The sequence below is a fragment of the Globicephala melas genome, chromosome 13 (assembly GCF_963455315.2).
Source record: "Globicephala melas chromosome 13, mGloMel1.2, whole genome shotgun sequence".
Taxonomy (NCBI): Eukaryota; Metazoa; Chordata; class Mammalia; order Artiodactyla; family Delphinidae; genus Globicephala; species Globicephala melas.
In genome coordinates, this window is record NC_083326.1 from 72,968,694 (window position 1) to 72,995,942 (window position 27,249).

Sequence of the window (27,249 nt, forward strand, 5' to 3'; positions counted from 1 at the left end):
CAGCCAATGGACAGACTTGAGATTTATTTCAGCCTGGCCTTCTCCAGGGGACTTCAAGCCTGCAGAGGTCCTGACCAGGACCTGGAGGTGCCTTCTACATCTGGGCAACCTTAGCCTGAGACACTTAAGCCACCAGTTTCTGGGCTCACACTCCATCTGCCTGGACCACGCACACAGGCTTTCCATGGCCTGGATACCTCCCAGCTCTGCCAAATGCTGTTTGGCTTCTTATACGGTCTGTGTTCACATGTCTTCCCAAGAGATGCTTGGAGGGCCTCTGGTTTACACGGAGAGAAGAAAACCTTACTTCTCATTTCGGACCCCATACCTTCACCCAGACCCCTTCTCCCTCCTTTCTTCCACCATATTTTTCTCAGTGCAAAAAAATGGTCCCTTTGCTTCTGGGAAGGCCTTGACTTTCTTCCCTCAGCACCTCCTGTTCCATCCCTCCAATACCAAGTTTGCACTTGGCTTTGCCTTCTCTGACTCACTGGGAACGAAAGCCCAGGTGAATTGCCCAGGGCCTCAGTGTGTCTTTTTGTTTCATTAGTGACATGTCTGGTCTGTTTTGTTCTTAGCTCTCCAGGGAAGGAGACTCTGCACCTCCCAAAGCCATTTGTGCCAATAGTTTCTGGCCTTTCTCATGGGGCCTGAAGCCTCACCCATTTGAGACTCAGAATGACTGTATATCACATTCACGCGTACAGCTGACATTCTGTAAGAGCACCTGGAAAAGCTGTAAGAACTAAATGAAATAAAAAAATTTAGGCTCTTTGCTTTCCTGTCTCCCATGATATCTCCACATCCAGCGCCATTTAGAGCTGGGCAGATATTTGCAGGCTGGTACCTTTCTGTGAATGGTCAGGGGAGTGGCCCTTGGTGATCTGGTATATTCTTGGGGCCCTGCCTCTAACCCTCTGGGGAAACCTTGATCTTATCATCTTGCCCTTTTCCAGGGCTCTCTGGTGGAGCTTCAGGAAACACATTGAACCTGGCTGGTCCTAGCCCCTGGCAGTGGGGGAAGGAGGAAGAAGGAGAGATGGCTTCTGAAGGAAAAGTATACTTGGTTTTCTCATGAAGGGGTTCCCCCTGGGGAATGGGCAAGTGGCAGATGTATGGGCAATGGCTAACTGATCCATTTGGAGATAGATTCAGGGCGTGGTGTTCCCTGGTGTTCCGTGGTGTAAGGCTGGGCAGGTCTTGGGAAACTGGAGCAGTGCTAGATCCTGGCCTGAAATTGGTCCAGCTGCAGAGGATCTTGAGTATGCTGGTTTCAGGTGTGCCAGCTCTGCTCCCTGTGGAGAACGGGGGTCTGGGAAGTCTAGTGTGTCTGCTGCCCAGGCATGCTTCTAAAACCTGGAGCTGCACTGCTCATTTTCATTCGTGAACATAGTAAGTGGCAGGGAGGCTTAGCTAGGCCCTTCAAATTCTGGCCTCAGAGCACTTTTTCAGTCTCTCAACACTCTCCAGCAGGAATCATCCATCCCTCTCCTGGACCCAAGCTCACTCCAAGCCTTCACATCTTTGGGCCTTTCCTCATGTCATTCTTTTTCTATAATGTCATTTCTCCTAGTAAGCCGCTCACTCTTTCAGACTGCCTCATCAGCTCCTGGAAAAGTATTCCGCAGTGCCCCTGGGCTCAATTCATCTCTGCCTCCTCTCTCCTCCTAAGCCCCAGATTCACTCTGTCGGTCTCTGGGTCTAGCTCTATTAAGTTTACTTCTTTGCCTGCCTCCAGTCCTCCAGATGGGCTGTTCCCTGAGATTTGCTCTTGCGTGGTCAGCTCCTCCTCATCCTCAGATGTCACCTCCTCCACCAGGTCTTCCTTCACCATCCTATAGAAACTAGGCCCCACCCCTACACACTCTTTGTCCCATTACCTTGTGTTATAATCTTCATAAAACTTAGCAGCATCTGAAATGACCTTCACTTATTTGTCGGCTTGGGTTATCTATGTCATTTCCTCTAGAACGTAAGCTCTCAGAGGGCAGAGACCCAGCAGAATGAATTGATACATAGTTGGCACCCAGTAAATATCTGCTGACTGATTACATGAAGGCAAGTGTGGTGTATTCGACTTGGCCCCAGAGGACTTGGCACAGATTCTGGGCGCAATAAAAGCTGGCTGCGTGGAATATTTGCTAAACGAATGAATGAACCAACGAACATACGAACGAAGGCATGCAGCGTTCCGCCTGCTGACTGACAAGTTGACTGACAGCTGGGAACCCACGGCCAGCAGACTCTTGATTGATGGGTGACAGCTGAGTGGCAGCCAACAGACGCGCATCGGGGCCCCTGAATAGCTGGCTGCAGCAGCCCCTCAGAAAGGGTAAGGGGGGGGTCCCAGGCGACCGCTCCGCGTTGGGAGGGTGCGGCACCAAGCGGCGAGAGGCGGCCGAACAGTCAGAAGCCGAGAGAGCAACTGTCGCTTCCAACTAAGGAACCGACGTCTCCGCGCATGGGCCCGGCGCGAGGGGCGGGGCGCGCGCATCACGTGAGCGTGTTTTGGACACGTGACCCGCGCAGGGCCAAGGCTCGCCCCCGCCCCCTCCTCACCTCCCCTTCGCGGGTGTGAGCGAGCGGCCTCGGCTCACCGCTTAGCGCCCCCCTCAGCCGCTGCCGCCGCTGCCGCCGCCGCCTCCGCCTCCGCCCGCTGGCCATGTCCTCCGGCCGCCGCCGCCGCCGCACGAGCGCGGGGCTCCCGCGGCCCAGCGCGCAGTGAGAGCGGGGCCCTCTTGCCGTTCGCCCGCCCCGGGGCCCCCTTGTTCTCAGCGCCGCCGCCGCCGCCATGTTGGGTTCAGAGCCGCAGCGGAGCCGCCGCCGCCGCCGCCGGTGAGGGAGGCCGAGAGCGGAGCCCGCCCCGCCCCGGGGCCCAGGGAGCGGGGCCGCCTCGGAGCCCGGCCTCTCCCCGCCAGCCGCCTTCCCGGCCCGCCCGCCCGCCCGCGGTGTGAGCGAGCGAGCGCCGGGCCGCGCCTTCCGTTCCCGGCCTGAGCGAGCCCGCCGTCCGTTCGTTCCCCCGCCGCCGGGCCCGGTCATATCCTGCAGCGGAGCCCTCCAGAGTCAGCGCCATGGCGGAGCAGACCTACTCGTGGTGAGTGCGGGGCTCCGGGAGACCGGGGCGCGGCGAGGGTGGAGGTCGGGGCGCCGGCGAGGCCAGCCCGGGGGGAAGAGGAGAAGGAACAGGTGCCTGTTGGGGGGGCCGCGGGATAGGGGTGCACGCCCCCCTCACCCCCACCGGAGGGGGCGGCAGGCGCTCGGGGAAGGCGTTGAGCGGCCGGGGACCCAGCGTCTGAGGAGGGGGTTGGAGGAGGAGAAGGCCTCTGCGGCGGATGTCATCTGGTCATGGGCGGAGCAGGTGATGGAGAAGGGGAGCTTGACTCCGGGGTGGGAAGCCCACGGAAGGGAAGTGGATTTCCGCGGGCACCCCGGAACTGGCCTGAGGGGGTGGCTGATGGGCAGGAGCAATGGAAAAGGTGGAGAGGGGTGGGCTGGGGCAAAGGTGGGCCACGCAGCTGAGAGGCATCTTCTGAGAACAGGTGATAAGAGGCCGAACTTGGAAGTTGTGAGAGAGGAGGAGCCACCTCTACTGGGACTGCCTTGGGATGGGGAGTGAATGGAGAGTTGGTAAGGTGGGCAGAGGCCCAGGTGTGAGCGGAGGAAAGCTACGGAAGGAGAGAGTCTTGGGAACCCTGGAGGGACACCCTGGTGAAGAGGTTGGAAGGGGAGACTGTTTGGATAACTAGATTCTGGACAGGAAGTCATTGGTGACAGTGGGGCCTGGGCAGAATCTTTGTAAGGGTTGGTATCCTGTTTTGTAGAATATGAAGTGGCCCGGTGCCCTGGGTCACATATGGGGATGGAGAATCTACAAGTTATGTCCATTTTAATGGGACTTTTTAAAGTTATAACATATCTTGTTAAGGACTGAGAAGCGTACTATGTAGTTTATGGAATGAGAACATACCTATCTTGAGAAGGGAGTGCTGTGGTTTGGGGAAAGGGGGATGAGACACCTCCCTTTAGCAGGCAGAGGTGGAATATTTGCAGGAGGGAGTTGAAGGAATGGCGATAGTATCGTTGAGGAGTGGAGTGGGGAGGAAGCAAGAAATGGGATGATGGTAGGTGCAGGGATGGAAAATCTGGTTGCAGTCTAGAGCGATTGTTCGAAGATGGTTTACTCTGTGAAGCCAATGTGGTTTGGGATAGAACTAGAGGCTTTCCCTTCTTAGAAAAGAGCATAGTAGAGTGGGAAGAGCATGGCGTTTAGAGTTGGTTTGGATGTCGGGTTCACCACTTAACTCGCTTTACAACTAGACAAGATAGTAAGTTTTCCATTCTTTTTCCTTACCTATAAAATAGGGGGATTACCTTTTTCATAAGCTGTAAGGATTAAATGAATAACTTTACAAAGCACAGGGTAAACTGTAAGGTGCCATGTTTTAGTATATTATAATTATCTTAGGGAAACAGCAAAGAAATGGGTAATATCTGAAAATAAGGAATGGCCTTGGGTAGAAGGCTTTAACTGAGTGGATGATTTGTGGTGGTTGGGGTTATGAGAAGTCAGGAACTCATTGTGTCTTCACATAGGGGAAGAGGATTGGTGATTGAAGACGATAATTCAAAAGGGAACTTCAGTGATGTACATACAATCTCAAAAAGAAGAAAACTGAGAGATTGAGAGAAAGCAATGCTAAAGCAAGAATTAAAATCTTAGTGAAAAGTTGTGACAACATATGTATTTTTAAAAGACGTTTAAACTACTTTGTTTTGAGCAACAGTGAGCTGCCTCTCTGTAGCAGGGGATTCGGAACACAGGATTAGAATGTTTCTAAAGAATTAGAGCTTTCTTATGGACAGAATAAGAAAGGAAGTGAAGGGGCCCCTGCGTGCCTTGTGCTAACTCACTCATCTTGAGCGTCTTAACACTCTGGCCCAGCTGAGAGTCCTGATGACGATCCTTCTGTTTGTACTGTGCTGTAGAGAGGCTGTGGATGGTTCAAAGAGTAAGCACAGTGGCCAAGAATTGGGGATAATGAGAGTGTTTTACTAGGTAGGTTGGCGACACACTGTGTGATGTTGGATGGCTCTGCTACTTAAAGGAGGATTGTTTAGTGAAGTTTGACAGTTTATAAGATTTATCCTCCTGAAATACTTCCTTCAATCTCAGGTCCCTTAGTTTGCTTTACAGGTAAAGAAAGAAGCTTCTTGAAATCAGAATGCTTAGCTCCTCACCTTTAGCATGTTTTGAGATGGAGAGAGTTTTTACAGCATCTTGGAAGAGGGTGGTGTATGGAGGGAAAGGATTGGGAAGCCAGGCAGCTTTCTTCCTGAGTAGTTCTTCCCAGGTCAACCAGGCAATAATATAAAGAACTATCCATGTGACATTTAATATATACACCTACTTGTTTCTCACAAGTCCCTGGGGTAGGTGATCTTTCCCTATTTTACAGAGGAGGAAACTTAGGCTCAGGCGCCCAAATGATTTGTCCAAGATACTTCAACTGTGGTGCTTTTTCTTCTTGTTGTTGTTTGGCATGAATTCTCCATGATTTTATTCATTCTCATTGAAATATAAGTATGGAAAAGGTATGCCCAAAGTACATGTAAACGGTTTTGGATTGTCTGTCATTTTGCAGTATCTTTGTCACTGTTCCCTTGGTTTGATCAACAATCAAGAGTTGATTTTTTTGAAAATAGGTTTGCACTTTATTTGTATGTGGTCTTTAGGAAAATCAACCTTGTGGAGACTACTGTGGTGGTATGGATATGTCTGACATGGAGTCAGTGAAGAAGGTAGGAACATATGAAAATAGGTTCCTTTAGGATTTTTGTGGAGTAAGACATGTAAATTATAAAACAGGATTGGCCATGAGTTGATTATTGTTGAATCTCAGTGGTGAGTCCATTTATTCTGTATACTTTTACATGTTAAACATTTTCATAATAGATAGATTAAAAAAAAAGCCGCTACACAGAAGTTCATGCTGTTCTCTGGTTTCTTGTGCCTGCTTTTTTCCTAGCAAATTCTATCAAAGTTCTGTTACCCAGCTGTGAAGCATTTTCTGACCACCCCAACTGAAAGTAAGCTCTTTGTTGTTTTTTTTTAAATTTATTTATTTTTGGCTGCGTTGGGCCTTCATTGCGGTGCATGGGCTTTCTCTAGTTGCGGCGAGACGGGGCTACTCTTTGTTGTGGTGCGCGGGCTTCTCATTGCGGTGGTTTCTCTTGTTGCAGAGCCTGGGACTCTAGGTGCGCAGGCTTCAGTAGTTGTGGCTCGAGGACTCTAGAGCATAGGCTCGGTAGTTGTGGCGCACGGGCTTAGTTGCTCCGCGGCCTGTGGGATCTTCCCGGACCAGAGATTGAACCCGCGTCCCCTTCATTGGCAGGCGGATTCTTAACCACTGCACCACCAGGGAAGTCCCAGCTCTTTGTTTTTGACACTTGTTTTGTCTGCCTCACGTCTTCCTTTTCAAGTGTAAATACCTAGTCTCCTCACTGGATGGTAAGTGTTTTGAGGGTAAGGATGCAGTTACACTAACCTTTGTCCTCCTCTAGTGCCTAGCACATTGTCTTGCCCATAGCTCCTGCTTAGTAAATACTGAACAATTGAATATGATAGGTTTTCAGTGTGGTTCGTCCTTTGTTGAAAGAATATTAAATGTAAGAGGAAGCTACAGATAGATGAGTGTTTGTAATACATATACTTACAAAAGAGAGCTTTTGGTAACTTAGTTTCCTGGTGTCTCAGTGTTGTAAGAGTGAAGGGTACCATCCCTTAAGTTTTAAATAAAAACGATTGACAGAAGAAATTAAAATAATTGGTAGTAACACCACAGTCTTTATCACGGGTCACGATTAACCACAAGATTCTGCTTGTATCCTTTTTATTCATAAAGACTGAGGAAATAAAAGCATGCATATGAAAACACACATTGAAGGTGCAAACTAGACTTTTATTAATTTGAGAGAAACACCTTGCTCAATGTATGTTTATGAGCAGTTGTTTTAGCGTAAGTTCTGTGAGAAATAGTACCTTCTCTCTTCTTGGAGTCAGTGCAGTACTTGTATATACCTGCACTTGAATCTTGGTAAAAATTACTTATATTAGGGTGAATGTTTCTGTGTAGGGGGAAAAGGAAGTCAGTCCATGTGAACCTCATTCACATGAATTTCATTACCAAAGTAGTATCATCATAATTTATCGTGTGTTTTCTGTGTGCTGGGGCTTTACAATCATTGCTCAGTAAGGAAACTGAGGCTCAGAGAGTGTAAGTGACTTGCCCAAGGATATAAATAGAAAAACGGTTCTAAGTCAAGACCGTTGCACACGAAGATTCCAACACTGAATCTATCTGCTTCCTTGTCCACAGTCACTACTCTAAGCCAGCCCTCTTTTGCTTGAGTTCCTTGTTAGCCTCCTCACTGGTTCCCTCCATTCTCCGCACAGTGGCCATCTATTCTCCTGAGTAGTCTTCTGATAGCCTAACTCAGGTCATGTCAGTCCTCTGTTTAAAACTCTTTAATGGCTTTTGGCCACATTTAGAATAAAATCCAAATTCATTAGTGGGGCTCTTCATGGCCTCATTTTGTATGTGTTTTTGAGGGATGACAGATAGTAAACAAACTACAGGTTACACAGAGGTAAAAGTTTTTCTCTTTTGGTGCTCTGTCCAGTGCTTGGCATATAATAGGTGGTTTGGCAAATATTTACTGAACAGTGAATGAACATGCCTCCCCCTGGGCTGCCTGTCTGAAGATCTGTTCTAAGGACTGCATTATATTGAGGTGATATGTTGTGTGACAGTGAACATTGTCAATGTCAGATATTTGCAAATAATGCTAAACTGGAGAATGAAAAGCAAAGCAGATCTCTAGAATGAATGGAAGTTATATCTGGTTTTGGATTTCTGTTATGTATCACTGTATCTGTTATGATCATATCTGATTGTCTTGTGATCATTGCATCTGGTGAAAGTTTTTCAGAGAGAAACTATTTACTTGAAAATGTGTGTCTAGCATTATAGACTTTAGATTTGCTTATTATTTTTAAAACATGTTTTGCCTGTAAAGTGCTATGATAGTAATGTTTTGGGGACTTCCTGGTGGCGTCGTTAAGAATCCGCTTTCCAATGCAGGGGACATGGGTTCGATCCCTGGTCGGGGAACTAGATCCCACATGCATGCCACAACTAAGAGTTTGCATGCTGCAACTAAGGAGTCCTTCTGCCACAACTAAGACCTGGCGCAACCAAAATAAGTAAATTTGAAAAAAAAGATAATAATGTTTTGGTGATACATGATTCAAGCTAAAATTAGCCAAAGATAAGACCATGAATTTGTTTTGAAATAACCTTCCTCAATGTTTCTTATGTTTCCTCAGTGTTGGGGATCTGGGGACTTGGTAACCATATCAGCCTGTAATTTATCAAGTAGTACTACGAATTAAAATGCCTAATGTTCATGCATTTCTCAAAATAGATTTCTGTGGTCATTTATTTTAGAGATGATAAATGCCACTGAATTGAGGTGTCATGTAGTTCTGTATAATTGTATTTTACTTCAACATTAATAACTTATTTAGTTATCATCATTCTTACCTGTTTCATCAAAGCATCTCATGAAAAATCAAGGATGCCCTAAGAAGAAAACGTCTAATGAAGTGCTGTTTTAGTTGGCTACATTTAGTACCTGAAACTTTATGTGATTGCTGTCCTTGACAATAGAGCCATAAGTATAATTTTATTTTCAAAATTCTATAATATATTTTCTGGAGTTTAATGGTTCCTTCTTAGGAGTTAAAGGAAAAGAGTGGTTTTATTTGTTGTATGTATAAATCAAGAAACGCTTGCAACTTTGAGTTTCTATAGCATATTTTCTAATCCTCACTTAAAGAGTTAGAGGCAGAGTGCTCCTTTTCTGGAATTTTAACCTCTTAGATGTCTAGAGGGGCTCCATGTGACCAAATTCAGTTTTACAGGGAAAATCTACAGTTAGTTCCCATGATGCTCACAATGAATTACCTCTCAGATTTTGTTAGTAGATCTCATTAGGGCCACAGCTTAAAATAAATCAGACCCACTCATTTGCTGTGATAAGACTAGATTGAGCTCCTATGAAAAAGTTAGGTTTGAAAATACTTTTAAGACATTAGACCGATGAATATGTAGCAGCCAAATAGAGACCTAAGAGAGAATCCCATTTCTTGATTGGTCCGGTTCACCCTAACTTGGTAAGAAAACTTGATAATCTCTGTTTTGGAGTTCCAGGTTTGATAATGAAGAACCACTAAAGGATTTTTAAAAAATGCACTAAAGTAGAGGTGTGTTTTAATTGCTTTTTACATGTTTATAAATTATACTGAATATAAGTGATCACTCAAAGTATTCAGTTCTGTCAGTACCACTCATTAAATTTTATTTGAAATCCTAAGATAGGATCTGATTCTGTTCTGATTTATTTTTTTTCTTTTCCTTTCTATTTTTTAAATTAATTTATTTTTGGCTGTGTTGGGTCTTCGTTGCTGTGCGCGGGCTTCCTCTAGTTGCGGCGAGCGGGGGCTACTCTTCGTTGCAGTGCATGGGCTTCTCCTTGCAGTGGCTTCTCTTGTTGTGGAGCACGGGCTTTAGGTGCGTGGACTTCAGTAGTTGCAGCACGTGAGCTCATTAGTTGTGGCTCACAGGTTCTAGAGCATAGGCTCAGTAGTTGTGGCACACGGGCTTAGTTGCTCCGCGGCCTGTGGGATCTTCATGGACGAGGGATCGAACCCGTGTCCCCTGCATTGGCAGGTGGATTCTTAACCACTGTACCACCAGCGAAGTCCCATGTTCTGGTTTCTTTAAATTGAGAAGTCTTTAGTTTGAAGGTGATTTTCATCTCTGATTAACTGTGACCTAGTCTTGTCTTAGTCCCAGTGTTGAATTTTGTACAATGGTTATTATGCCTGTCATACTCCACAGGGTTGCTCTAAGGATTCAGTGAGGTAATATATGTGAAAATGCTTTGAAAATTGCTACATGCAATATAGAAGCAAGTTATTTGTTCTCTAAATTTTTAGACCCAGACCAGTTCCAGGCAGAGTTCGTCACTGCAGATAAGATTTTTCTTCTTTTTTTTTAATATTTTAAAAAATTGAAGTGTAGTTGATTTACAACATTATGTTAGTTTCCGCTCTACAACATAGTGATTCAGTATTTTTTAGAGATTATATTCCATTTAAAGTTGTTGCAAAATATTGGCTTTATTCCCTGTGCTGTGCAGTATATCCTTGTAGCTTATTTATTTTATGCATAGTAGCTTGTACTTCTTAATCCCCCATCCCTATCTTTCCCCTCCCCCACAAAAAAGATTTTTCTTGTTTCATGATTTAAACAGCATTTAAACTTTGAGATATCCTAGTAAGAATTCTATGGAGATGTTTGAATAATGCCATATAAAAAGAAATAGAAATATTAGTTTGCAAGTTGTCATTGATTTCTATTGTTGCCTTTGAAATGTGTTATAAGGTCATCTCCGTTTAGTCACAAGTTTCATAGTCCAGTGCTGCTTACCACAAAACAAGAAAAATTGTGACTTGAATAAAGGCTAAAATTTTTCGTAATAACTGTATTTTAATCTTTTGAAGGCAGTTTCCCTCATAATCGTGGATAATCCTAGTCATTGTCTCGTTTTTGTTTTGTTTTTAAATGCACAGGAAAATTTTCTACCTTAAAATGCCTGAGGAAGGGCTGTTAGTGGTGGGTTATCTGTTTTTCTTACTGCACACCAAGTCTGCCAGGCACGCTCACTTCCCTTTATCTGAGGGCTTCAGGCTTGGGCTTCACTCTTGACCTAAATAAGACATGTGTAGCAAAGTTTTGTTAATTGTTTCTTCAACCTGGTTATACACACATTTTGGCCTAAGTACAGTGCTTGACCTTTTGTTATTTCCTTGTCTTAATTTTTGCCCAGAATTGTCTAGCTTGACCTTCCAAACTTGACTAAATCTTCACGCCTTGCCTGACAGCCTTAACTTTTAAACCTTTGACTGTACACTCTGATTTTATAAATGCCCAGAAATTTACATTCATTTCTCGAAAGTGCTTGCAAAAATACTACTGTTAGAAGTAAAAGCTAGTTTTAGAGAGTGAATGCTCTTACTTATGCTACTGATTAGCACAAGCACTGATACATTAAAAATATTAAGGCCTAATATCTTAAAAAGCATTTTCAAACCTAACTTCATAGGGTTCAATCTAGTCTTATTACAGGAATACATCCTGGGACCACAGCTAGGTTAGCTAAAGTTAGTTAAAGATTTGAGATGAGGTCAGTTAACCAAGAGGGAGAGTGTAGAGAGGACAGAATGGAGGACTAGAGTTGAGGCCTGGGAAACTCATAGTTGAGAAATGGGAGGAAGAGGAGGAGTCAAGGGAAGCTCCATCAGAGGTAGGATAATTAGGAAAGTGCAATCAATGGTGATTAAAGAAAAGGCACAGAGAATTTTTAGGGGCAGTAGTGTAAAAAGCTTCAGGATTCAAAGAGAATGAAGAAAAAACAGGCTATTGACTTTGCAAAGGAAGTTGTTACTGAAAGTGCTCTAATAAAGATCAGAGGAGTGAGGGTGAAACGGAAATTAGGGATGGGTAGTGAAGAAATAAAGGTGTCCTTTGGGCTTTGGGTACTGGCCATTTGTTTGAGAGATGGGATGTGAAAGACATAAGGAAGGAGGATGGTTGATATAGACAGCAGAGTCATAAGGATCTTTTGTTTTTATTTATTTTATATAAGGGAGAGAACTGTGTATTTGAAGCCAAGGAGGAGAAATTGATCTTGGAAAGAAATTGGTTTTTTACTGTAGTTTAAGTTTTAGAGATTTCTAGTTTTTTTTTTTTTAAGTCCTGGATTTCAGTTAGGAGTTGTGAAGAGGACTTAATGGGGAATGAATGCTATGTAGTGTACATTCAGTCTTGTTTCTTTTGATCTTTACATTGTCACTAGTTTGGATTGTATTACATTTGCATTCCTAGGGCTTTTTTAATTGCCTACAGTGTAAAATCCAATCTTCGGTCTGCTTTTCAAAATAATCTGGCCTTGTAACCCTACTTTTCTTTAAAAATTTGTTATTTCAGCCAAACTGGATTACTCGCTGTTTCCCCTTTTCTTTAAGCTGGCTGGTATACCTGGTTAGCCTTTCTCCCAAGCCTCTGAAATATGTGAGTCCTACCTGTCTTTTCAAGGTCCAGCTGAAATGCTGTCCTCTTGTTACAGAGCCTTCTGATTGGCCCAGGAGAAATATTCTTCTGATGCCTGTAGTTCTTTATCTGATCCTGTCAGATGGCAGTGCTTTTACGGTTTTCTGACCTTGTATTGAATGTATTTATGTGGCTCGTTTCCCATGTTGGCAGTGAACTCTGTAAAGGTAGGATCAAAGGCATTAATTTCATGGTTTAAGGACCTATATGCATAATAGAGACTCAGATTTTTTTTTAATTTTATTTATTTATTTATTTATTTTTGGCTGCATTGGGTCTTCGTTGCTGAGTGCGAGCTTTCTGTAGTGGCGGTGAGCGGGGGCTACTCTTCGTTGCAGTGCATGGGCTTTTCATTGCAGTGGCTTCTCTTGTGGAGCACGGGCTCTAGGCGCATGGGCTTCAGTAATTGTGGCTTGCAGGCTCCAGAGCACAGGCTCAGTAGTTGTGGCTCGCAGGCTCATTAGTTGTGGTGCACGGGCTTAGTTGCTCCGTGGCATGTGGGATCTTCCCGGACCAGGGCTTAAACCCATGTCCCCTGCATTGGCAGGCGGATTCTTAACCACTGTGCCACCAGGGAAGTCCCTTTTTTTTTTTCTTTTATAGAATGAATACTTTAGAGGTGAAGTTTGTCAGGTGCAGGATTTTAGAATAGAATGTCTCCTTAAAAATAAAATGACAGGGCACATAGAAGAGAGAAAATAATAACTTGCATAACGTCTCATTCCTCTTTGAAGAAAATACAAAAGTAAAATTGTTGCTGTTAAATTGGGTCATGTGTTGTGGCCAGATTCCCCTAACTTCTTAATATCCATACAGCACCTAGAGAATGAAAGTGGCTCAGCCTGGGAACTGAACTCCTAAGGGAGACATTTACAAAGGACCACAGGCCCTTTAGAGTAGTCATCTCCATTTATCTCCAGTCTTCTTCAACTGCCCACAGACTGACTGCTAACTATTTATAATTTATCTCCCAAACAGGTACTGGTTAATATGTGACATATATGACACCTATGTAAGTGGAGAAGCTCTGCTATTTTGTTTCTGCAATTAGCAAAACAGTTTTAGGGAAATTTTTTTCAAATGAAAATATTTTGCAGGAAACTTCCTTTGAGGTGTGAGGAGAGCTATAAGCTATATGGAAACTAACTTCTGAAGAATTTAACATTTTCTCTCTTTTGCTTCTATTTAAGAAATTCATATTTTTTTGTATTTAAGCTTCTGTTTAAAAAGTTAACATTTTTAAAAGTAGAAACTTACATTTCATTTTTTTCCTGTTTCTAAAAGACTGTTTTCTCTTTTGACTCATTTTTTTGGTCTCTTGTTTAATAATTAATATTCAGAAAGGGAAATTAAATTTTTTTTAATTTAAATTTAAATTTTTAAAATTTTTATTGGAGCATAGTTGATTGAAAATGTTGTGTTAGTTTCTGCTGTACAGCAAAGTGAATCAGTTATACGTATACATATATTCACTCTTTTTTAGGTTCTTTTCCCATATAAGTCATTACAGAGTTTTGAGAAGAGTTCCCTGTGCTATGCAATAGATCCTTATTAGTTATCTATTTTATATATATATTATTGTGTATATGTCAATCCCAATCTCCCAGTTTATCCCTCCCCCACTTCCCCTCTGGTAACCGTAAGTTTGTTTTCTATATTTGTGACTCTATTTCTATTTTGTAAATAAGTTCATTTGTACCATTTTTTTAGATTCCATGTACAAGCGATATCATATGATATTTGTCAGAAAGGGCAATTTAAAAATATATGGCTTGGTGTGTACATATTATTTTTGTTTGTTTGTTTGTTTTGTTTTTGCGGTACGCGGCCTCTCACTGTTGTGGCCTCTCCCGTTGCGGAGCACAGGCTCCGGACACGCAGGCTCAGCGGCCATGGCTCACGGGCCCAGCCGCTCCGCGGCATGTGGGATCTTCCCGGACCGGGGCACGAACGCGTGTACCCTGCATCGGCAGGCGGACTCTCAACCACTGTGCCACCACGGAAGCCCTGGTGTGTGCATATTTTAAATTTCATAGATACAGTAGTGATTCAATCTTAGGTCAGAATTAAGTAACCTAGTTGGGACTTCCCTGGTGGCGCAGTGGTTAAGAATCTGCCTGCCAATGCAGGGGACACAGGTTCAAGCCCTGGTCCGGGAAGATCCCACTTGCCGCAGAGCAGCTAAGCCCGTGCGCCGCAACTACTGAGCCTGTGCTCTAGAGCCCATGAGCCACAACTACTGAGCCCGAGTGCTGCAACTCCTGAAGCCCGCGTGCCTAGAGCCAGTGCTCCGCAACAAGAGAAGCCCCCACTCGCTGCAACTAGAGAAAGCCCACATGCAGCAACGAAGACCCAACACAGCCAAATAAATAAATAAATAAATAAATTAAATAACCTAGTCATCTGGAATAGGCATAAACCAGAAGTTTGGGGAATTAGGAGTTTGTTTTTGAACCTTTGCATGCTGCACGATGGTGAAAATAACCTGCAGGCCTAAGGATGATGTATTAGGCTGGTATTCATGGATAGCAGAAATTCTAAAAGCCAAACTAAAGGTTATCAACCAACTTAGAAAAAAGGGAATAACAGGTAACCTCTTCATTCCTTCTCATCTTTGCTCCTGGATGACCCTTCTTTGTGTTCTCTTAGTACACTGCACTTGCCTCTTTTCAGTTGTTTGTTTCCTTGTTTATCTCCCCGTAAAGTTTTGAGGACATGAGTTATAGTTTGTTCATGTCTTTATCTTCAGTGGTTTGGTACCTAGTTTATTTAAATTAGTATTATTCTGTCTTTAATTTTTTAAAATAATAATCTTAAAATAGTAAAATTAGTAAGATGGAAGAGTATGTAATATCTTAAATTGCTCTCAACCTTTAGTTTAAGAGCTTAAAGGGACAAGCATTAAATATCTTTTGAGATACATAGATCGCTCTCTTAAGCTGAGTAAATGAAACTTTTTATTCAAGGTGCTAAGCTGGACTTACCTTGATAATCACTTTCATTCTTGGAACCTTTTCAAAATACAGTGGGAGAATTGGCTACTGTATTGGTTAACTATTGCCACCATAATACTGCATAACAAATTGCCCCATAACTCAATGCTTAAAATATCAATTGATCTTCACGTTGGCTGGGACAACTTTGCTTCTTGCTTCAGATCTATAAGTCAGCTGGGTGACTGCTTCATGTGTGTGCATTTTGGAGCCCAGGCTGAATGGGCAGCAGCTACCCAAGGGAAGTTCTTCTCATGACAGTGGTAGAAGCACAAGAGGGCAAGTGGGAACATGCAAGACTTCTTGAAGCTCAGGCTCAGAACTGGCACACTACCATTTCTGCTTCGTTCTTTCGGCCAAAAGAAGTCATGTGGTGGAACCCAAAGACAAGGAGCCACAAAACTAAACCTTGCCATTTTTGTGGGAGGAGCTGCAGAATCACAGGGCTAAGGAGCAGATTTGGGGAGGGGTGAGGAATTCGGGCCAGTAATGCAGACAACCATAGTTGAAATTCTCTCTTCCTTTTCATATGGCTAGCTTTCACTTGTTCATTCTGTTCTATCTAAAATGAAGGATTTCATATAGGTCCCTTTCTGTAACATTATGGTTTTCATTCTAATGGTTTATGTTTTTTTTTTTTTTTTTTGCGGTACGCGGGCCTCTCACTGTTGCAGCCTCTCCCGTGGCGGAGCACAGGCTCCGGATGCGCAGGCTCAGCGGCCATGGCTCACAGGCTCAGCCGCTCCGCGGTATGTGGGATCTTCCCGGACCGGGGCGCGAACCCGTGTCCCCTGCATCGGCAGGCAGACTCTCAACCACTGCACCACCAGGGAAGCCCAGGTTTATGTTTTTAAAATAGCTTTTTTGAGATATAATTCACATACTGTACAACTCACTAATTTAAAATATACAATCCAGTGGTTTTTAGTACATTCACAAAGTTGTGCAACTATCACTACAGTCAATTTTAGAGCATTTTTTTCATCCCAAAGGAAACCCTGTACCTGTTTCATTTCCCCCTTTTCCCCAGCCCTGGCAGCTGCTAATGTGCTTATGGTTTCTGTGGACTTGTCTATTTCATATAAATGGAGTAATAAAATATGTGGTCTTTTGACTTATTTCACTTCGCATGTTTTCAGGGTCCATCATGTTGTAGCATGTATTAGTGCTTCATTCCTTTTTATTGCCAAATATTCAGTTGTATGTATATACCACATTAGTCTATTTATACACATTTGTCCATGGTTGTTTGGGTTTTCACTTTTGGGCTATTATGTATAATAATGTTGCTATGAACATTTATGTAAAAGTTTTTGTGCAGATATGTTTACATTTCTCTTGGGTAGATACCTAGGAATGGAATTGCTGGCTCTTAGGGTTTCTGTGTTTAACATTTTGAAGAACTGCCAAGCTGTTTTCCAGAATGGCTGCACCATTTTGTATTCCCACAGCAATGTCTGAGGGTTCTGATCTCTCCAAATGCCCACCAATTCTTGTCATTGTCCATCTTTTTAATTATAGACATCCTAGTGGGTGTGAGTAGTTTTTGTGTAATATTTATATCTTAGAGTTTATAAAAGAGGAAAAAAGCAGTGGTTTTAGAAGGTTAGATCTGTTTGTTCTTAACAGTGTAGTACCAAAGTTGAACCTCAGTTTTAGTTACCTAAAAATCCAGCATTGAGGGAAAAAATATAATCTTTTGGCTCACAGATTTTTCTTCAGACTACTCCTTGTATTTTTTACGTGCTAGAATCATTTAGGAAGAAATTAGACTCAGATGACTGTTACTTCCCTTTGGGTAAGTGAATGACCAGATTGCTCTGGCAACCTGCTGCATCATCAGTAGTCCTGGGACTGGTTTAATGACTGAAGTTGTTGTGGTTTTGTTGCGGGGGCGGGGGGGGGCTCCATATCTCTTTTTGCCAGGAAGGTACTCACTAGAGGAATTAGTTGTAAAATATGACCTTCTCTGGGGAAGCACTGTCCAGTAGAAATATAATGTGAGGAACATATATATAATTTAAAGTTTTCTAGTAGCCACATTAAAAGCAGCAAGTGAAATTAATTTTAATAATGTCATTTAACTCAGTATATCAGAAATATTTATCATATCATTTATTGTATATAATCAATACAAAAATTATTAACAAAATATTTTATGTTATATTTTTAGCACAAAGTCTTCTCAGTTCAGACTAGCCACATTTCAAGAGCTCAGTAGCTACATGTGGCTGGCAGCTACCATATTTTACAATACAGTCCTGGAGGTCTAAGAGTTTATGATCTAGATTTCTGCTCACATGTATGATGATTGTGTATCGTTAGGAAAAACAGATGAGTGCTTTATCAGCCTGTATTTCTGGTTCTTTAATTTTATGTTGTTACTGACCCCTCCCCCCCCTTTTTTTTTTAATGTGGAAGACAGTCTTTAGAAGGGTACAGAGAGGCAAGCTCCTTACAGGTCACATTTTTATGGTGAGTAGAGATTAGTTAGCAAGAGGAAGAAAAACATTGGTCTCCCTCATCATTAAGGATGTATGAGGTTCCATTGTTCTTAGCAAATGAAAGAAATCTGTTGGATCTGCTGTTGTTTGGTCGTAATTCTAATTGTTCTGTATGTTCAGGGTCTGCTTTGGCCTGTTCTTTAGATAGTTATGCACTACTTGTACTGTTTGACCACATAACTCACTTGGTTAGACAGAAAAAGTTGTAGATTTGATTTCTATAATTAATGAATGAGTTTATGTCTGCTGGGACTCCAGCATAGTAACTAAAGCAGAATAAACAGGATCCTCTCTCTTCCATGAGTTTGCGGTGTTGTTAGAGACTGTTTGGCATTTGCTGGGTTAAATGCCAGCAAATGTAATTAAGACAGTTTTGAGAGAAAGGAGATTTCAGGGTGGGCCATTATATAGACTGTGTGTCCCAATCATTTGATTACTGGAAGGACTGAATTTGGTCAAAAGTGTCTTAATATTTGAGTGCCTTACTCATAGTGTACATTTTCTTTCTTCTTTTTTTTTTTTTTTGGCTGCACCTTGCAGCCTGTAGGATCTTAGTTCCCTGACCAGGGATCGAACCTGCGCCCCCTGTGGTGGAACTGCAGAGTCTTAACCACTGGACCACCGGAGAAGTCCCCCATGGAGTACATTTTCTAATTTGCCTCAGTCCCTACCACATTCTGTTCCTGTACACTGAGTCTCTACATCACTAGTTTATATTATTTACCTGGCCCCTAAAGACAATCAGGTTGTGGCCCCCTGTGATCAGTTCGTTGCCTCAAGGATGGGCTAGGGATAAGGAGATAGCGATCAGTACCCCAGTGACTCTGGATATGGGCACTTGCATATTGAAGACACAAATACTTTCACCAAATTTGACCACTGCATTAAGTATCACTGACAGTCGGATACCTTAATGTTCTAACAAATGTTCCATCGGCCATTGTTCTGGTTTTCTAAGTGTTAATAATGCAGTTATTCTAAGTGGAATTCACATGCCTTTGGATTGGGGTCTATGAATGGTATCCTGACCAAGAAAACAAAGATCAGTACTTAATTTACATGGAATAGCCTAATGCACTCATCTTTGAGCTCTTGGCATTTTTGATAGTGTGGACCCAGGGCCCGTTTGTGAGTTTATGGATTTGAATTTGAAGGCCACGTGAAATCCTTGTGTATTGTACGTCCTCAGTGCACAATTGTGGGATTAAAGAATACTGTGAGTGGTACTATTTTTTTTGGTCAACAGTTTATTTGGTGGCTTTGTTGTGTTTTTGATATACATTATGATTTTGATAATTTCCAAATAAAGTTTGTCTCTTGTTCGTTAACTTCATTTTTTGAAATGGACTTGAAAGCTTTAGCCAAAGAGAGAAATAATAATGTTTTTTAGTTGTTGAGTTTTAAATGCTTTGGTTTGTTGGAGGGATGAAATATTAATTTAAGGGCTATTTTACTTGTTCTCAGCTGAATGCACAGTATGCAAGTGGCTAAGCTTCCAGTTTGTTGGGCCAGTGTGGACAGAATTGGAAGGCTTACTTCTTCTCTGGTCTTGTATACTAAATAATTCCACTCCTCTGGTAGTAAAACCTAATTTAGATCTCTTCTGGTAGTAAAAACACAAGACCTTAACTGATGTGAAGTTAGTTATGTGACCTATTTATCACACTTAGTGTAACTCTTCACTTTGCTGCAGGAATGTTTTTGTTTTTGCTTTTTTTCGCCATGCCGCGCGGCTTGCAGGATCTTAGTTCCCCCACCAGGGATTGAACCGGCCCTGGTAGTGAAAGCACCGAGTCCTGACTGCTGGATCGCCAGGGAATTCCCAGGAATGTTTGTGTTTGATTGTGGAGTACTGCCTGAAACCCTTCTCGGGATGTTGGGCAATGCTAATGTATGTACTGTGTTGCCTTTCTTAAAGTGAAAAAATCAGGATTCTGAGACATCTTTAGTTGCAGGAATATCAGATAAGGAATTTTGGAACTGTAATACGTATTTTATTGGTACAGATTTGAAAAATGTAGATAAACAGAAAACGGTAAGAACACTACTCAGAGTCCCACCAACCCACAGAAATCCTTCATTAAATTTGTTGCTTGTCTTTCAGTTCTGTAAAAAAAATGCATATGCTTGTGACTCCCCCCCCTTTTTAAAAATTTACACAAAAGTTCACTGACAATCAGAAATCTCAGATAAGGAGTAATTTAAAAATTATAGCTACCTAAAATTTAAATTGCCTAGAAAACTCATGGTAACATTTCATATTATCCTTTGGGGTAGATCTTTTTTTTTTTGCGGTACGCGGGCCTCTCACTGTTGTGGCCTCTCCCGTTGCAGAGCACAGGCTCCGGACACACAGGCTCAGCGGCCATGGCTCACGGGCCCAGCCGCTCCGCAGTATGTGGGATCTTCCCGGACCGGGGCACGAACCCATGTCCCCTGCATTGGCAGGCAGACTCTCAGCCACTGTGCCACCAGGGAAGCCCCTGGGGTAGATCATTTTTTACACAAAAATAGGAACAGCTTCATACTGTGTTTTCATTTTTATGTGATGTTTATTATCTACAGAAGAATGTGTTCTGTGTATGTAAGTTATGAAGCATAATCAACACTCAGGAACATCACCAAATAACTAAATAACTATCGGATTACGAATACTCTTGAAGTTCTCTATGTACTCCTTGGTCCCTCCTCCTGCCTCTGTCCCCTACCCCTGCAGGGTAACCTCTGTTGTGATTTTGTGTTTACCATTTCTTTGCTTTTTAAAAAAATGAGTTTTACATTTACTGTGTTTTTATGTTTTACTGTACAACATAATGTTTAGTTTTGCTCTGTTTTTATAAACTTGAGTATTATAAAGATATATATTATCTTTTATAATTTGCTTTTTTCAATAAATATTGTTCCCAAGACTTGTCTGAGTTACAGTACTCATTTCCACTGCTGTATATTGTTCCATCCTGTGCATATCCCATACTTTATTTATCTATTCTTCTGTTGATGGATATTTAGGCCTCTAGTTTGGGGCTATTGCAAAGAGTTCTGCTGTGAGCATTCTTGTATGTATTCCTGGTGTTTGTGTTCATGGGTTTATACCTAGGGCTAGAATTTATCAGTCTCTTTTATGGCAAGTGCTTTTGTGTCATAAGAAATCCTTTTCTGGCCTGGGGTCTTAAAGATATTCTCCTATATTTTTCTTTAAGTAGGAATGGGTTAGGGTTAATACTTTGCCTTTCACAAACTTAGAATTTAGTCTAAATTGAGATGGCTTTAGATAAGACTAAATTAAGATGTCTAGAATAAAGTTTAATTTGTCTGTGGTGAGTTAGGAATCCGGTTGTCCCAGCACCATTTACTGAATAGTCCCATCTTTCCCTAATGATCTTTAATGTCACTTCTTAGACTCTTTCTGGGCAGGTGTGTGTGTGTGTGTGTGTATGTAAGTGTAAGGTTAAATGGTAAATAGTATTTTGTTATCTGCTTAATATATCATGAGCATCTTTTCATACCATTAATATTTTATAGATCGGTTTTTAGTGCATACAGAGTAGACCACTGTATTCAACCCCTCTTTATTGTGTTCATTCCTGATCCTACAGCCTCCCTCTACAAGAAAATTTATAACATGTGTTTTCTCTCCATTCTTCTAGAAATATATGCATATGGGCATGTATGTGTATAACCCTGTTTTTTTATTATTGTAAAATATACAAAACATAGTTTTTCATTTTAACCATTTTTTAAAATAAATTTATTTTATTTTTGGCTGCATCGGGCTGCTGCATGCGGGCTTTCTCTAGTTGCAGCGAGTGGGGGCTGCTCTCCTTTGTGGTGCGCGGGCTTCTCATTGTGGTGGCTTCTGCTGTTGCGGAGCACGGGCTCTAGGTGTGTGGGCTTCAGTAGTTGTGGCTCGTGGGCTCTAGAGCGCAGGCCCAGTAGTTGTGGCGCACGGGCTTAGTTGCTCCGCGGCATGTGGGATCTTCCTGGACCAGGGCACGAACCCGTGTCCCCTGCATTGGCAGGCAGACTCTCAACCACTGCGCCACCAGGGAAGCCCTCTTAAAGACTTTGCTTTCAAATTTTTTGGATGCATACTCAAGTGGGATTGCTAGGTCGTATGGTAATTCTCTGTTTAATTTTTTGAGAAGTTACACCATTTTTCATAGTAGCTGTACCATTTTACAGTCCCACCAGCAATGCACAAGTGTTCCAGTTTCTCCATATCTTCTCTAACACTTGTTATTTTCTGGTTTTTTGTTTGTTTGTTTGGTTGTTTTTTTAAAAATAATAGCTGTCCAGATGGGTGTGAAGTGGTATCTACTGTGGTTTTGATTTGCATTCTCCTGATGACTCTTGATGTTGAGCATCTTTTTATGTGCTTATTTGGCTATTTGTATATATTTGGAGAAGTGTGTATTCAAGTTCTTTGTCCATTTTTTATTCAGGTTGTTTAGTTTTGTTGTTGAGTTGTGGGAGTTCTTTACATATTCTGGATATCAATCCCTTCTCAGTTGTATCATTTGCAAATATTTTTTCCCATTCCATAGGTTGCCTTTTCATTCTGTTAATAGTATCCATTGGTGCACAAAAGTTTTGAATTTTGATGAGGTCTCAATTTATTTTTCCTTTTGTTTCCTGTGCTTTTGTTATCATATCTAAGAAATCTTGCTAAATCCAAAGCCATGAAGCTTTTTCGTATGTTTTCTTCTAAGAGTTTTATTGTTTTGGCTTTTTACACTTTGATCTGTTTTGAGTCCGTTTTTGTAGATGGTAGTAAGCGTTCACCTTCATTCTTTTGTGTAATGCCTTTTTAACAGAATGATAGCATACTATACACTATGATGCTGTATCTTGTTTTTTCCACTTAATAGTGAATCTCAGCCCCACTAACTTGTTTCCTTTTGTTCTATACTCTAGTATTCAGTTGAAAGGTGTGAGTCAATACATAGGAGAGCTTTTGGGTATGACTTTAATAGTTAAATTAAAAGAAAATCAAATAGGAATGTTAAGCCCAGGAATGACCACTGAAAGGAAAAGACAAAAGTGAGGAGAGAGGGAGTGTATGGGAATAAGTATCATCAACTTTTGTTCTCAGGAGGACAAATTGCAGTGTTGTTGAAAATTTATCATGTACATTTGTTAACACTCTCTGTGTGTATAACCTACCCTTAAGTCAAGTCCTCTGAAGTTTAAGTATTGTTTCCCCCATTTTACAGTTGAAAAAAATGATTACTCAAGATTATATAGTTACTGGGTGGCAGAGCTAGAATCTGAACACAAGTATTTTTAACTCCAAAGCCAGGGCTCTTTGCCATTAGTGATTCTCTGAGAATAAAGGGAACCTTTAATCAAGTAAGCTTGAGAAAGGCTGCTTGTTAAATCCCTCTTTTGGAAATTCATAGTTTGAATTAGCATATTATGAGCTCTGGTAAGTTGGATAGTAAAAAAGAAACCTGTTTAATTTTATTTTAAATGTTAAAAGACACTTGCTCAAGGGAGGGGTTTGCTTGGCATCTTAACAGTACCTGGAACAGTTCTCCCTTAACACTATTTTGGGAAGTGCCACTCACAGTTGTGTTCTCTTGTATCAAATCTCAAAGGCTAAGGACAGGAAATTAAATCCTAACTTGGTGAAAAGGAACAGCCTATAGAATTACCAAACACAGACCAGGCTTATAAGCTTTTTGGAGAGTGAGGGTCAGCTTATACCCCAGAGTCTACTGTGAGGTAACTCAGAAGGACAGGTGCTCTTCCAGAGGTGAATTGCATGTGACTACAACTTTTCTTGTCCACATGACAAGTATTAAGTTCTAGCTTTATTTCAGTGTGTATGATATGATAAAACTATAATACAACAAAAGGATCTAAGACATTCATTTAGAGATATTTAAGAAAAAATAACATTTGACCTGCAGTACTTCTTACACATGAGCTTTGTGTTAAAGATTCTGTCTTGGTCATGAATTGTTCATTTTAGCTGTACCACAGGTAGCATAAGCTATGATTTAGGAAATGAAAGATTGTGTCTATTATGAGGGTAACATTTAAACACTGGACAGAAGCTAGTGTTAGAGATGGTCAGCAAATGAATGAATCAGCCATCTATTTGCATTTATTTTGTAAGAGAAAGTCATTTATGAGTTTGAGACCCAACCCCTCGATTAGGCATTGCTTTTAGTATTCCAAAGGGCTAATCCTATTTTTTTTCACTGATTGCTCTTTGATTTTTTTTCCCATTTATTTTTCCAAGTTCTCAAGCTCTGTAAAGTATCTTGTTAATGTTTGTTGTTTTTGCTTTTTGTGTTTTTTGCCTCACCATGCTTGTGAATCTTAGTTCCCCGGCCAGGGATTGAACCTGGGCCTTCGGCAGTGAGAGTGTGGAGTCCTAACCACTAGACTGCCAGGGAATTCCCTTGTTAGTGTTTTTATATTTATTTATTTATTTATTTTTAAAAAGAACATTTATTTATTTTTGCTGCACCGGGTCCTAACTGCAGCATGTGGGCTTCCTGGTTTCAGCAAGCGGACTTCTCAGCTTTGGCACGTGGACCTCTCAGTTGCAGCATGCGGACTCCTAGATGCAGCATGCGAGATCTAGTTCCCTGACTAGGGACTGAACCTGGGTCCCCCGTTTTGGGAGCACGGAGTCTCACCCACTGGACCACCAGGGAAGTCCCTTGTTAGTGTTTTTAATTGGGAGTACATTACATCTGTTTTTCTAAGTTTTGTGTATTTATTTATTGAAGTATAGTTGATTTACAATGTTTCAGGTGTACAGCAAAGTGATTCAGTTATATGTATTTTTTCAGATTCTTTTCCATTATAGGTTATTACAAGATACTGAATTTAGTTCCTTCTGCTGTCGTAGATCCTTGTTGTTTACCTATTTTATATACAGTGGTTTGTATCTATTAATTCCAAATTCCTAATTTATTGCTCCGCCGCACATCTGTTTTTTAACTTGTGCAAAATTGTCTCCTTCATGATGTTATGGTATGTTTCTTCTCTGCAACTAACCAAGTTTTTCTCCCGTTAAAGTTTACTACACTAAATTTACATTCACTACACTAATTACCAAGTATTTTATACTTTTTATTGCTGGGTTTTTTTGTTTTTTTTTTCCGGTACGCGGGCCTCTCACTGTTGTGGCCTCTCCCGTTGCGGAGCACAGGCTCCGGACGCGCAGGCCCAGCGGCCGTGGCTCACGGGCCTAGCTGCTCTGCGGCACGTGGGATCTTCCCAGACCGGGGCACGAACCCGTGTCCCCTGCATCGGCAGGTGGACTCTCAACCACTGCGCCACCAGGGAAGACCCTTTGTTGCTGTTTTAATGGAGACATTTCCCCATTCTTTTTCTAGGTGGTTATTACTGCTGTATAGAAATAGCATTGATTTTTGCAGATTTGCTTTATATCCAACAACTATAGTAGAGAAATTATTCTAATGGTTCTTTGCTTAAATTTTATATAGAATCAAGTAGTGATATATATTTTTCAGTAATTTTTGTAATTCTCTTGTTTTATCTGTCCCTTCAAAAAAAATTACTCTGGAGTAAAAAATCTGTAATATACTGTTATAACTAATTGAATCAGGTGTCCCTTGGTCTTTTAAGTGGAAGACCCCTAATGTTTAACCATCATATTTGTAATGTGGATTGTTTTAATTATATTTAAAAAGAAAAGTTTTTTATTGCTTTTTATAAAAAGGGAGAGGAGGGGCTTGCCTGGTGACGCAGTGGTTGAGAATCTGCCTGCCAATGCAGCGGACACGGGTTCGAGCCCTGGTCTGGGAAGATCCCAAATGCCGCGGAGCAACTAGGCCCGTGAGCCACAACTTCTGAGCCTGCGCGTCTGGAGCTTGTGCTCTGCAACAAGAGAGACCGCGACAGTGAGAGGCCCGCGCACTGCGATGAAGAGTGGCCCCCGCTCGCCGCAACTAGAGAAAGCCCACGCACAGAAACGATCCAACACAGCCATAAATAAATAAATAAATAATTTTTTTTTAAAAAGGGAGAGGAGCCAATAAAAATTATGAATCACATTTTTTTTTCTAAAAAAAGTGTGGGGGCTTCCCTGGTGGCGCAGTGGTTGAGAGTCTGCCTGCCGATGCAGGAGACACGGGTTCGTGCCCCAGTCCGGGAAGATCCCACATGCCGCGGAGCGGCTGGGCCCGTGAGCCATGGCCGCTGGGCCTGCGCGTCCGGAGTCTGTGCTCCGCAACGGGAGAGGCCACAACAGTGAGAGGCCCATGTACCGCAAAAAAATAAATAAAAATAAATTTAAAAAGTGTGGGATTCATTGAATTTTATAAAAGTTAGTCTTCTTTAAAAATAAATTTATTTTTTTATGGCTGCGTTGGGTTGTTGTTGCTGCACGTGGGCTTTCTCTAGTTGCGGCGAGCGGGGGCTACTCTTCGTTGCGGTGCGCAGGCTTCTCATTGTGGTGGCTTCTCATTGCGGAGCAGGGGCTCTAGGCGCACGGGCTTCAGTAGTTGTGGCTCGCAGGCTCTAGAGCACAGGCTCAGTAGTTATGGGTCACGGCCTTAGTTGCTCTGGGGCATGTGGGATCTTCCTGGACCAGGTATCAAACCCGTGTCCCCTGCATTGGCAGGCGGATTCTTAACCACTGTGCCCCCAGGGAAGTCCCTAAAAGTCTTGCTGTCATGACTTTTTTTTTAATAAATTTATTTATTTATTTTTGGCTGCGACGGGTCTTCGTTGCTGCCACGTGGGCTTTATCTTGTTGCGGTGCACGGGCTTCTCATTGTGGTGGCTTCTCTTGTTGCAGGGCATGGGCTCTAGGTGCGTGGGCTTCAGTAGTTGTGGCACACGGGCTCAGTAGTTGTGGCTCACAGGCTCTAGAGCGCAGTCTCAGTAGTTGTGACACATGGGCTCAGTTGCTCATGGCATGTGGGATCTTCCCAGACCAGGGATTGAACCCGTGTTCCCTGCATTGGCAGGCGGATTCTTATCTACTTCTTCTCTTCTTCCACCAGGGAAGTCCTGTCATGACATTTTGCATGAATCTTTTGCTTGTATGATATCAATAGTTATACTTATTTAAAACCCTTGCATTCTTAGAACAAAACCTGTTTAGTAGTATTTAGTAAATCTCTTGAGGTATTGCTTTAATTGTTTGAGTTTTATCTAAGATTTTCACATCATTATTTGTAAACAAGATTGTCATATAGTTTTCTTTTTTCATTTTATCTTATCAATTTAAGGACCTGTTTCCTCCACAGCACTTGGAGGTGAATATACCTGCCACATTTTTGTTAGAAATCTTTAAATTTTCGTGTAATGCTGTTGGGTTTTAGTGCTCTCGTGGGGGTAAAGAAGGGATGATTGTGTAACTTTTTGTTACATTGGTCAGCGTCTTCTGTTATGGATTTGTTTCATGTTTTCTTGTATCAGTTTTGGTATTTAACATTTTACTAGCATACTACTCATTGAACTTAAGTTTTAAAATTTATTAGCATGTAAATGTGTATGGTATTCTCCAATAATTCTGAGCTCTTTTAT

General features: G+C 42.0%; 1 protein-coding gene across 1 annotated transcript in view; it reads left to right on the forward strand.

Moving 5' to 3' along the window:
- The first annotated feature begins 2,635 nt into the window (after nucleotides 1–2,635).
- The window catches only part of SPPL3 (signal peptide peptidase like 3), a 118,985-nt gene continuing 94,371 nt past the window's right edge, over nucleotides 2,636–27,249 (forward strand). The window contains exon 1 of the mRNA XM_060310726.2: nucleotides 2,636–3,094. Within this exon, the coding sequence (XP_060166709.1) occupies nucleotides 3,072–3,094 (23 nt within the window). The 5' untranslated portion in view covers nucleotides 2,636–3,071. The remainder of the gene's footprint in view (nucleotides 3,095–27,249) is intronic.